General features: G+C 36.1%; 1 protein-coding gene across 10 annotated transcripts in view; it reads right to left on the reverse strand.

Annotated features, from left to right (window-relative positions):
• Positions 1 to 2,056: 2,056 nt before the first annotated feature.
• RNF38 (ring finger protein 38) overlaps positions 2,057 to 13,048 on the reverse strand; it is a 123,095-nt gene continuing 112,103 nt past the window's right edge. For all 10 annotated transcript variants that reach the window (XM_036855571.1, XM_036855570.1, XM_036855569.1 and 7 more), the window contains 5 exons: positions 12,686 to 12,792; positions 11,257 to 11,341; positions 7,805 to 7,926; positions 6,134 to 6,233; positions 2,057 to 4,701 (listed from right to left, as the gene is read on the reverse strand). In XM_036855571.1, the coding sequence (XP_036711466.1) occupies positions 4,639 to 4,701; positions 6,134 to 6,233; positions 7,805 to 7,926; positions 11,257 to 11,341; positions 12,686 to 12,792 (477 nt within the window). In that variant the 3' untranslated portion in view covers positions 2,057 to 4,638. The remainder of the gene's footprint in view (positions 4,702 to 6,133; positions 6,234 to 7,804; positions 7,927 to 11,256; positions 11,342 to 12,685; positions 12,793 to 13,048) is intronic.

A 13,048-nucleotide genomic window follows, 5' to 3' on the forward strand; every position in this document is an offset into this window, starting at 1 on the left:
AAAATGTAGTTAGAGTAAGACTGAAAAGACTTGTAAAGGGGGAAATAAACTGGCAAAGATGAAGTCCTGATGAAGAGTAGTTTAAGGACCTCTATTTATTGTTAACAGAAAATCTGTGGAGTCCAGTGGCTTTCTAGGACAGCTCTCTTCCAGACAGTGGCTCAGGATCCAGGGCTGCCATCAGCATGGCAGAGGAAAAGAGAGCTAGCTTTTAAATGCTCCCCCATGGCCTAAGCTTACAGTCCTTTGGTCAGACCCAGCTGCACGGGCCTCGCTGCCTTATTGTAGGAAGGGGGATGGGAGAGAGTGCATAGGTAGTGACTGGGCAGTAAATGCTTCTGCAGTAAGACAGTACAAGTTTTGAGTCATTCAAAGTCCAACACAAACACTCACTCTTTCAAGTATGCTGGAAAAATGAGGGAAACAATCAGGACTTAGTCCCTTTTCTGAATGCTTCTGTCAAGGGAGTACTGGAGCCAGTCTGAGGGTATCACCTTAAGCCAAAGGATTGCTTCCTGAAAGAGTGAGGAGAATTGGGATCTATTAGCCTCATTATTTTCTGGTATTTTACTTCTACTTTCAGCATATATATAGACTGCTTTACTTTCTTCCATTTTTAGTCGAAGGAAAGCAATTACACAAACATGTATGGAAAATGATAAGCAGAGGCTCCTCTTTCCATACTATATTGACAAGTCAGACATAAGCTACTATAGCTAATGTGAACAAATCTGCCCAATTATCTTTTTTTTTTGGTTTCCATAGTTTATTTTTTTTAACATCTTTATTGGAGCATAATTGCTTTACAATGTGTGTTAGTTTCTGCTTTATAACAAAGTGAATCAGCTATACATATACATATATCCCTGTATCTCCTCCCTCTTGCATCTCCCCCAATTATCTTTTGTACTCTTATTTCCTACATCTTATGTTTGACATACACAGAAAGAAACCTAGCTACCCACTTATGTAACCTTACTGTTCAATAAGCTTATACACCATGTGTGCGCCTACACTCAAGCTATCCTCTTGGCCTTTGTAAAGATATAAATATGTACCGTATGAGTTATAATGCAAGTTGCTTTTATGTTTCTAAGTTGTTTATACACAAACACAGAAACAAAAATCTGAATTACTGCCTAAAAGTTAAATCTCCCTGCTAGTAGCTCAAGAGCTCTATCTTCCTGTGGGAATCCCTCTCTACACCCCTCCCTCCAAACATACACAACCCCTACCCTTCCTTAACACAGTAACACCAAACACAACTGAATGTTTTAAGTGTACATCATACATTTATTACCAACAACCCTCTCAACTCCAAAATTGGGCACAGGGATTAAAAATAAAAATTCATTGCACTACTTAGTAAAGCATTACTAGTAACTTTCATAAAAAATGTACAAACTTTGTTAAAAATTTATCAAGCCTTCAAATGATTTGGTTACAGATATTTATAATACGTACATTTAAAACTATATGTTAACTGATACAATGGAGTATGATTTGAGGAAATGACTCAGCAAATGATTCCAAAGATACACCCCTGTAAGCTTTCATAATCTGAAAGAAACAGCAAAATGAGGTAACCAAATGTACCAACAGGGGGAAAATAGCTTTCTAACAGGCCTAAAGATATCTGTGAAAAATATTCTCATAAGTGAGTTGGTAGATCTCTTTCAAAATGTTATAAGAGGCCCAAATGTAAGAATCTTAACAAATCACATTTCAGAGAGCGTATAAAATCTAAATATGCTTTCACGTTTTCCAGATTTTGCTCAAAAAAATTCAGGACAGAAAATCCTAATGAGATCTTGATACCTGGAGGCCTTGTTTTTTGTTTTGTTCTGTTTGGGGAAGAGGGGGCGCTAAAAACAAACAAACAAAGATGGTATTTCATGCATAGAAAAACAAAAAACACAGCAGAGTTAAGGTGGTAAAGCCAAAATTGTTTTAGGAGGAAAGAGGAAGAAGGCAACAAACCAACATCTGCCTGCTATCTGGTGCATCACCCAAGGTGTCAACAGCTGGGTATGAATCAACTGTTCTTTCTTTTCTGCTAGCCACAAAGTTGCTCACTGTGGCTAGTCTAAGCTGGTTCAGAACACATGCATGTATGCTCCTAATATGCACTAACCACTTAATAAGCAAGTCTGCACACATCCTTAAGAGCCCCATGCAAGGAAGACATTCCCAAAGACAGATCAGTCACGAGAGTGCAACAATTAATTCAGGATTTTACCAAAATAGACCCTGCTGCCTCCTAAATTGCCAACAACCTCTCAAAATTTTAATGGAAAAGGGGTATTAAGAATTCATCAGAGGGAGGGAAGAAAGAGCTACTTTTCCTAGTCATTAGTACAATGTGCCTTGTTAATTAGGTATCTATATAAATTAGAAAAAGTGCTTTACTTGCATGCTTCAATAAAATGAATACTGAGTGTAGTAGTGTTATGTTAGATCTGTACAGATATAAATTTTTTGCAGCTATATAAAAGAGTCTATGTATAAGATGGGCTTTTGCCATTTTAAACATGATTTCTTAATTAAAAAAAATAAAGATTAAACTATACGTGATTTGTAATGTAGCGGATTATTACGCCAATAATTTTGGTCTTTAACACACTTTATTCATCAGGAACAGGTGGAGGATATTCTAATGATTTAAAAGTAACGTGCATTTTACCACTGTTTAGATGTATTTCTGATGCACTGACAAATACAGGGGCAAACAGAAGGTACACAAAATCCTACTTGTATGACTAGATAGAGGCAACAGTGTCTGGAAAAGGGCAAAATTGTGCTTCTGTGTGAATTGACTTTACTGAACTCTAAGCTGTGATGAGCTTATAGAGTCTTCAAGGGAAGGCAAGTAGCACGGCAGTAACAAGTAGTTAACACTGAGTAGAAAACGGACACAGAGCCAACTGAAAGCTGAGTGAGGCTGGCAGCAAGTCATTACAGTCCCGACTGGAGTTATGCAGCTTGTGCTACTGCAAACAGAGCAAGGACATCAACTGCAGGAAGAGGCAACGTTGACCACACTAGAAGAATGAGAGAGGAATCCAAACATTGCTGGAAAAATGATTTTAAACAATCTGAATTATGCTCAATGAACCTATTAAAAAAACCCACACAGCTATGTATTATTTTCAGATCAACTAAATGAAGGTCAATTCCTGTTTTACATCATTATTTTTTATACAAAAATCAAATCTTCATTTATACTGCAAGTATTCTGGACACCTGTTAAATTAATCTTTTTCTCATTCAAACAAAAATTAAAAAGAAAAGCAATAAAACATCAAAGCACATCAGGTCTAAAGAACTTGAGCTGTCACAGCACTTGATCCATCCTGGAAATGAGGATTTCGATGAGAAGCACATTTACTGAGGGGAAAAGAACTAGACAACTTTCAGAACTGGAGCTTGGCAGAACAGAAATATAGTTTTCTTAAAACAATTTAGTTGCCTATGGGAGCTTGAACAAAGAACATATCAGAAGTCAAGCTGAGTTAACAGATTTTGTTCTGGTGGAAGTAGAGGAGGTGAGACTTCATGGGACCAGTGGTATTCTTAGAAATATATTACTCAAATATCTTCAGAATAGACTACAAATCTAAACATTAAAAAAAAAAACAAAAACACAAGTACTTCCGGTAAGAAGCTTACTGGAAAGGTAAAGGAAAAACAAGAGAGTATCAACATTCAAATCATTGATTGAAATGCTAATATTGCTAATTGATGATGTATGATATTGCACCTTCTTTTTGGAAACAGCAAGTTGGAGATTTAAAAATTTCTTTTTCACAACAGAATCAAAATATCAGGTTCATGGAGTGAGAATCTGTTACACTTTTTTCCTTAAGTGACCCACTTGGGATCACCAACGAAGAGAAGGTGACAGCTGCCTGAAGCAAAGGAAGAAGGCTTTTCTCATTCCATTCATTGGGAGGGAAGGGGATGGAGTATTCAATGCTTATAATTGATGCACCCTTAGCAATCAGTGTGCAACAGCAAACACAAGGGAAAAAACCAGTGTACAGTACTAGTGCTGTTTAAATAACACACCAGATTATACATTGCAGCATAATTAAAACTACACACACATTCTTGGTACATGCTGGTATATAGGATCTCATACACACTTGAGCTACCATGCCCTCACACAAGTAGTTTCACACATTCTCTCTCACACACACACAGATACATTTATCACCAACAGTCATACGCTGCATTCATTTCCACTCACAGTTTCTGAAGGCTCTATATAAGGTAGATTGCTATATCATCTGGAGCTACCACTTTTTATAAAAGCACATGCTAAAAGATCACGTCCACTGTAATCTTGCAGCAACACTCGGAATGATCACACAAAAACCAGGGAATGTTAGTGCACACACAAAATTAAGCTAAAGAAAAAGTCTTTGGAGTTCCAATCACACGGTTAGTATAACAATCCCATAATTGTGAAGACTAATTGTAAGCTTTTATAGTTGATTAAGTCACACAGTGCAAAGAAAGGTCCATTGACCCTTTTGGTAAAGGGAGGGCTGGAAGCCACACAGATTAAGTTCAATGGATAGTCCATATATACATGTGATGAGGAACACCCAAATTAAATTTGTGCTCTTAGGTTGGTCACTCTGAATCCCGATGCACTTCTGAAGCATCAGCTCGGCAGATTGGGCAAGTACGATTTGCCTAAAACACAGAAGAGAAAACTTGTTTGAATTCTGACTTATAACAGTGAAACATATTAAAAGCAATAGAACTATTTTTACTTTCCACATAGTTTTTACATTCTTTGTTTCTTTAAGAAGGTACAAAGCAATCATTTAATCTTTTAAAATATACTCCACAAACCTCAAAAACAATAATAGCCTATGAATAATTTTTTAATAGGTCCGTGTCAACATACAGACAAAACTACCCATCACCAGGTTAGACAAATTTAATAACTGGCTTAAAACTCCATCTCAACAAATGGCACTACCATTGGCTGTGCTGCTAAAATCAGAAACATAAGCAACACCTGCTCTCTTACGTTCTACGAAGCATTTTTCATCAAATACTCTCATTTCTACATTATGATAGCTCTCAAATCAAGTACTCTTCTTTTCATCCAACTTCTACTGTTTCTTCTCCATCTGGCCCAGAACATCCTTATTTCATCTCTCTGTCTCTCAGAAATTATCTCCTCTATTCCATTCTCCAAACTGTGGCCGTGATCTTTCTAAAACATATCCTCTCACACGTTTTCAGGATCAAGTCCAAACTCCCGCACACTTCACAGTGACTTTGCAATAAGCTGGCTCCTGGTTTTACCTCTGAACCCTTCTCTTCTCTTGCCTCTCTCCCTCACACTCTAGCCATCAGCCACATGGAACCCGTGTTTTTCTGGTCATTCTCTGTTCTCACATGTCAGGGCTATGCATATATAATAACCTCATTTTTCTAAAAAGTCTAGACTCTTTGCCTTCAGGATTCACTTTGGACTAAACTGGGTACCCTTAATCTGTGCTCACACAGAGGACTGATTCTATTTTATTTTAACTCATCTGTCTTCCTCACCAACCGTGAAGTTATCTAAGCCAGTATTATCATCTCCTACTCAGAATAATCTAAAACAAACAAACCATAAAGTTTACTAAATTATTTTACTTCATCACATTTTTATGCAACTATTATAAAAAATAGAAAATAAGAAGTCCCTGAAATAATTTTACCCTGGCATACTATTAGAATTTGTGCCTTTGGACTCCCCCCCACCCATATACACAAAGGAGAAAATGGTCAGAATTATGTAAAAGCACTAGAGGTTTATTTCTCACGTAAATCTCTGACAAAGAACCTCCAGTGAGGTCCCCTCTAAACTCTTAGAAGAAAGTTAGGACATACTGATTATCAAGGACAGAAAACCCATTTTCAGATTTTGCTCAATCACTCCCACGTTGATGACTGTAGTTCATTTCTACTGGTCTTTTCTCTTAATTTGCAGAAATCATACTGAAAGCTGTGTTTCAGTTTTGTCTCCTTAATCACCCTCCACCAAACCATAGACTTACTCTACATGAAACTATGATGAATAAGAAAGAAAATGCGATGTCATTCTCTTCAGATGCCATCATTTTACCTTAAGCCATTTGTCGACACACTTGGCATGGAACTCGTGGTTACAGGGTAAAACTCTAAGTAGCTGCCTTGACTCAAAATCACACATGCATACTACACACCTAAAATAAAGCAAAAAGATTGTTTAACCATAAAACCAAGTGGTTTCTATTTTGTTACAAATGTCGAAGCCTACAAAACCACTTACCATCTCACTTATCAAAATATTTAAATTTTAAAACAAAATAATCTATCAATACGTCAAAAAAAGCATGATGTTAAGAAATTTAGTAGGAGTGCTTTGTTTTACTGAGTGAGAGATCATCAAGAAAATTCCTGGCTTAACATCCAAGACAACTTTAATACTGAAGATACTATTATATTCAACAAATGGTGTTGGAACAGCCGGATACCCATATGCAAAAGAATGAAGTTGGACCCCTACCTCACACAATATACGAAAATTAACTAAAAAATGAAAAGCCTAAATGTAAAAGCTAAAAACTATTAAACGTTTAGAAGGAAACACAGGAGTAAATCTTCATGACCTTGGAATAGGCAATGGTTTCTTAGAGACGGTATCAAAAGCACAAGAAACACCAACCAGAAAACGCAGATAAACTGAACTTCATCCATTAAAAAAAAAGTGCTTCTAAAGATGTCAATCTATAAAGTGAAAAGACAACTAACTCACAGAATGGAAGATATTTTTGAAAATCATAAATCTTACAAGGACTTATATGTATAATATACAAATAACTCCTACAACTCAATAAAGACAACCCAATTAAAAAATGGACAAAGAATGTGAATACACATTTCTCTAAAGATATATAAGTGGTCAATATATAAATGGTCAATAAGTATAGTAAAAGAGCTCAACATCACTAGCCATCTGGGAAATGGAAATCAAAACCTCAGTGAGATACCACTTCACTCCCACTAGGATGGCTAGAATCAAAAGACAGAGAGTAACAAGCGTTGGTGAGGATGTGGAAAAACTGAAAACTTCTATACACTGCTGGTGGGAATGTAAAATGGTATAGCCAATTAGGAATGAAGTGATACAGTAAGGGGCTGAGCCAGGGTTTAGAGGGTTGGGGAGAAATGGGGAGTGGTTACTAATAGATGAGGTTTCTATTGGGGGTGATGAAAGTGGTGTAAACTTGATTGTGATGATGCAAATCAAATTCAGAGTTGCAAAATTCTATGAATATACTAAAAACCACTGGATTATACACTTTAAATGTGAATTGTATCTCGCAGAGTTGCTATTAAAAAAGATACTATAATAAGGAGAATCTTCAGGTAAAACCCTCAAATTTTACAGGTATGAAACTTTTCAATCTAATATAATTCTAGTGTTTGAATTTAAAACCTTAAGATTTCTAGGCCACCTAAAAATCCAGAACAACACTGTCCAATAGAACTTTCTCAGGTTACAGTAATGTTCTACATCTACATCTTCTGATATAGCATCACTAGCTAGTGCAACTAAAAATTTTAACTTTTATTTTATTTAATTTAAATAGCCCCATGTGACTAGCAGCTATCTTACTGGACAGCATAGGCCTAGAGTATGAAATAGTCACTACTTATCTTTATCAAGTTATCTTTGACTTCCAAGCTTTTATTTCACAAAAAGGTGGAAAAGGAAATTTAACACAGAATGAGGTCAGAAAAATATACTTACAAAGTCTGTTCTGACTGGTGGTTGTTAGGATTGAACCGGTAAGAAGGAAGTTGTTCAATATCTGCTTTAGTTAGTCCTCGAGGCTTGGCCTCTCCCAGTCGCTCTGCTAGGTTTAACAGGGCCTACAGAGGGAAAGAGAGACGTAGCTGCATTTTTCTTTAAATTTTATATTCCAATATATATTTTTTTAAACTACCTTTATTATGGAAAAATTTTAAATACATACAGAAGTAGAGAAATAGTATAAAGAAATTACTTCCATATGACCATTACCCAGGCTCAACAATTCACAGCTAATTTATTTCATCTTTTACTGTCCACTCCTAAACCCCAGATTATTTTGAAAGAAAACTAAAACATGGTATTTCATTGGTGAAATAGTTCTGTTTGTTATCTTTAAGACAGTCTGTCAACCTCAGCATTTTGGACATTTGGGGCTGGATAAAATTTTGTGCGAGGTTTTTCTGTGCACTGTAGGATGTTTAGCAGTAACACTGGCCTCTACAAAAATATCTCCAGATGTTGCTAAATAGCCTCTAAGGGATAAAACTGTCCCCAGGTTGAGAACCACCACCAATCTAAAAACTAAAACACTTTTTACAAGAATATAATCACACTAACTTCATCACACCCCCAGAATTAGTAATTCCTTAATTATCAAGTACCTCTGATTGTTTCAATTATTTTCAAAACACTTTTTGAAATAGTTTGTTCAAATTAGGATCCAAATAAATCCATGTTACCACTGCTTGACGTCTCAAGTATCTTTTTTTACTCTTTTATTTGTTAAAGAAACCAGGTCAATGGCCTGTAGAAATTCGCAGTCTGAATTTTGCTGACTGAACCTCCCCATCCCTGACTCGTGTGGTTTAATAACGTTCCTTCCTTGTCCCCTGTACTTCCTATAAATTGGAAGATTTTACTATTTCCATCGTAAGGCTCAGCATGTCTAGTTGTTATGTTAGTTAGCACTGATGGAACACTGCCTAGATCCATTAATTCATTAAAGATGGCAAAACGGTAATATTCTATCACTCTTTCTTCATTAGATGAAATACTTCTACACTGATCAGCTGCCTCATATTAAACTATACTCAGTAGTTTAATTTATATAAAATAGGCAGGATAAGACCAATGAGTTTATTTTTTCTTTTATTTTTTCTTTTATTTTTTGAAGTATCACTCATGAATTCATGGATTTTAACACAGTTGATACGTTTCAACACATTGCAGCTATTATGCTTGATTTTACACTAGTACCTCCTTTCTCCCAGTTTTCAATGGCTCTAATTGCTCATTTGCTTTATCCTACAATCAGGCAGCCATGTGCATGCTGCTTCCCCTCGTTTTTATTTTTTTAAGGCTGCCACAGGGTTAAGAGAATAGGTAACAAAGAAATCATGATGGACAATGAGAGGAATAAATTTAATTTCCCATAATATCAATAATCAATGCTGTGATAACTGTGTGTTTTAACATGATGCCGCTGCAACACTGCTTTCGGTACAGCTTTATTTGGAGAATTGTGTCATCTAAATAAATTGCTCCCCCTTCCCCATGCATGCCCCTAAGTCCTTCTAAATGCTAGTAGATGGTAATTTGTTAAATTTAATTGATGCTGATTACAATTAGCCATAAAGTTTATGATAGAGGTGATATATCTTTTACACCTATATTTTATATTCTATAGGACACTTACGTCAAGTAATATAATTTATGACCATTATTTTAAGCCCTTATTGGATGGAGAATGTAATGATAATTGAGCCCTCAACAAACCTACATGATCTGAAAGCAAGACAACTGAAGGCAGGACATGATTAGTATGTATTGTTTTGTAAGACCTATGAGATCAAAAAGGAGGGAGAGACTCACACAGACCTGGGAATGGGCTAGAAATGCCTTTCACAGAGGTAGCAGGTTTTTAACTGGTTCTTGAAAGATGGCCATGTGCAGGAAGGGGGAAAAGTTCTTAAGCAGAAGAATCAAGGGGAATAAAGGCACTGAAGCAAGGATGTATAGCGCAGACTCAAAAAATGGTGAGTACTCTGGACTAGGGTGTGTTGTAGGCATGTATACTATGAGACAAAACCAGAAAAGCAAACAAGACTATTGACTGGATTAAAGTATGCCTTTGCAGAAGATTAAACATAGTCAACCCAAAATACAATTTAGAAAGGGACTCCTGGGACTTCCCTGGCAGTCCAGTGGTTAAGACTCCGCGCTTCCACTGCAGGGGCGCAGGTTTGATACCTGGTCAGGGAACTAAGATCCCGTTGCCACATGGCGGGGCCAAAAGATAAAAATTAAAATTAAAAAAAAAAAGGTACTCTAATGCCAAACACAAAATATTTTTCTTATACTAGGATGGTATCACTGTTTTTTTTCCACTGATACGTATATGATTTGTTTAACAAAGAGCTGTCCTTTTCAGCAACATGACTTATGACTTAATTTTAATACAGAATGCCTGAAGGATAACCAACTCCTTTTCTTACTACTCTGTTCAAAACTAGCATAAACAGTGTAGGAACAGGAAATTATTATAGTCCCTTTCTCAAGAAATCTGAGAATGCAATCCAAAGGACACTGCAGTGTGACTGTATATGCAGAAAGTAACATAATGGCATTTTATAAGGATATAGATAGCATTTGGCCTGATCTCTTCCACATGCATTTAAAAAAAAAAAAAAAAAGGTGCTGCAAGACTGTGTTTGCGTATGTGTGTCTTTCCTCCCTGTTCCCAGGTTCAATTCACCTAAAAAAATGAACAACAAAAAAAACCCTGTTCCAGTATTCATATTGCATAGAGACTCATAAATAGAGTGAGGCTGGGGTAAGGCAGTACCAAAACAAAGTCACATAGTCACTCATATTCAACATTTCCAAATCCAAATGTGCCTTCCAACCCTTAAACTGTCTGTCCTATTCCTAACCTCAAATAAATATAACAATGTCAACATTGTCTATTTGCCCCATCATCTTTGAGTTTGCCTTCTGCACAAGCTATTGTAGTCCTTTTGCAAAAGCATCTTCTCTTGCAACCTTCCCACTCACAACCCTGACACTACCACAAACCATTCAATGATCAAATCCTGTTGATTCTAGTGTTAAAATGTCTTTCAAGATGTACTCTTTTCTATTTGCAGTTCCCATAGTTCAGAACTTGCATGGTTTCAGAACATCCACTCATAATTCACCATTTTCTCATTTACATTCTTTCACAGGAATTGTATGTAATTCTAATAGAGCACCAAAGTCTATCTTGTTATCATAACTGTGTGGTACATGCTGAAATATCTTTAAGGATGAACAGTATTTTTGACACATTTGTATCTTAAAATATACAATGGATTTACCTAATAAATGTTTAATTAGATCAATGAGTTGAGTAGCACAATATTTTTATGCATACAAAATTCCCCAAATTAATTCACATTTCACCTACTAACCTCGTAATTTTCTACTTCTCCATCTTCCACATCCAATTCAAAACTGAAAGTTGGGCCCACTGCAGGTGGCACTGGAAGCATTGATCTGCAATGAAAATAAGCAACACAAGCATTGATAATGCATTAATACATTATTTCAATGAACAGGATGAGAAGAACAAGGCCAGTGCTAAATGGATAAAGAATGGTCAGTGTTGATCAGTGACAACCTTTTAAAGAAACTGACTTCACTAGTAATAAACAATTAAAAACTGACATTAAAAAAATACCATTCACAACAGCATAAAAAAACATGAAACATTATGGATGAATTTAACTAAACATGTGCAAGACCTGTATAATATAAACTGTAAAAATACTGCTAGGATAAATTTTAAAAGATGAATAGAGAAATATACCATATAAGTAGGCCAGAAGACTCAATACTGTTAAAGACGTCAATTCTCTTCCAAAACTCACCTACAGATTTCATGTAATCCCTACCAAAATCCCAGCTTTTTTAAAGTATAAACTGATCGCTGATTTTAAAATTTATATGGACATGCAAAAGACTTTAAATAAAATCAGTTTAAGAACGAAGTTGGGAGACTTATACCATCTGATTTTAAGACTTACAATAAAGCTACAGTTATCGAAATAGTATGATATAGGCACATGGCCCTCTGGTATAGAGACAGCATTCCCCAGCCTTCCTAGAAGGTAGTTACAGACATGAGACTAAATTCTGGCCAATGGGATGTAGGCAGGAGTCATACACGCAACTTCTAGGAAGTATCCTTGGAAGGAGGCAGGTAGGCAGAGAGATCCATCTTCCTTTTTGCTAGCTGGAATGTGGATGTAATGGCTAGAGCCTGAGGAGTCATCTTATATCATGCAGAGGAACCCATAAAATGCTGAAGACAGTAGAACCATTCCTCAGGGTGACGGAGCTAACAAACCACGTTTGAACTGCCTACTTCCAGACTTTAATTACATGAGAAAGAAATAAAGAACTGTCATATTTAAGCCGTGGGTGTTTCTGTTACAAACTTAATCCTAGAAGAGTATTTCTAAGGCACAAATACAACTTCTTTCTCCCTCTTCCTCTGAGAGAAGTAGCAGCATCAAATGCTAGATAACCAAAAGAAGGCAGCAAGTGATGCCAGCTGTAAAAGATGCAAAAAATTTAAACTTCTCTATCTTTTGATTTGTTAAACCTATCTTCTGGCTCACAAATTTCTCCCCCACACCCCCCAACTTCTACCTTGTCCTTGCTCTTTCTTTCACCCTTAAATGGTCCCCCCCACCCCAACCTCTTAACATTAAATAAAAACAAATATCTAACACACTCTAAATTAAATATATACTACACAGAAATATTCATAAAGGAAAGAGAATCTCAAGGATGTCAAAATTCAGAACTCATTAAAATAAGAAAGACAGAACTTACAACACATATGGCAGTAAGCTGGGATGATAAGGGGGAGGTGGTATTGGCTGCTGGGATCGATATCTACTACGTCCTGTGAGCCTCCGAGGCATAAATGGAGGATAAGACTGTAGAGAAAAAAATGGTAAAACAATTTAAGATCATTCTACGTTCACAACTTTTTAAGCTGTCGAATAAAGTCTCTTCTTTTTTAAAAACCTAGGAAGTTATTTACTGTTCAAGTGGTATTTAATATTTCTTAAATGTTAACATAGATGCGACAGCTTGTTTAAAACATACACTTAGGTGTACTAAATATAATTTTCCAACTGACTGCAAGAATACATTTAAAACTCTAAACGTGTAGAGTTATACTGAAACAGA

This window comes from Balaenoptera musculus, chromosome 6 (genome assembly GCF_009873245.2).
Source record: "Balaenoptera musculus isolate JJ_BM4_2016_0621 chromosome 6, mBalMus1.pri.v3, whole genome shotgun sequence".
In the NCBI taxonomy this organism is placed as follows: domain Eukaryota; kingdom Metazoa; phylum Chordata; class Mammalia; order Artiodactyla; family Balaenopteridae; genus Balaenoptera; species Balaenoptera musculus.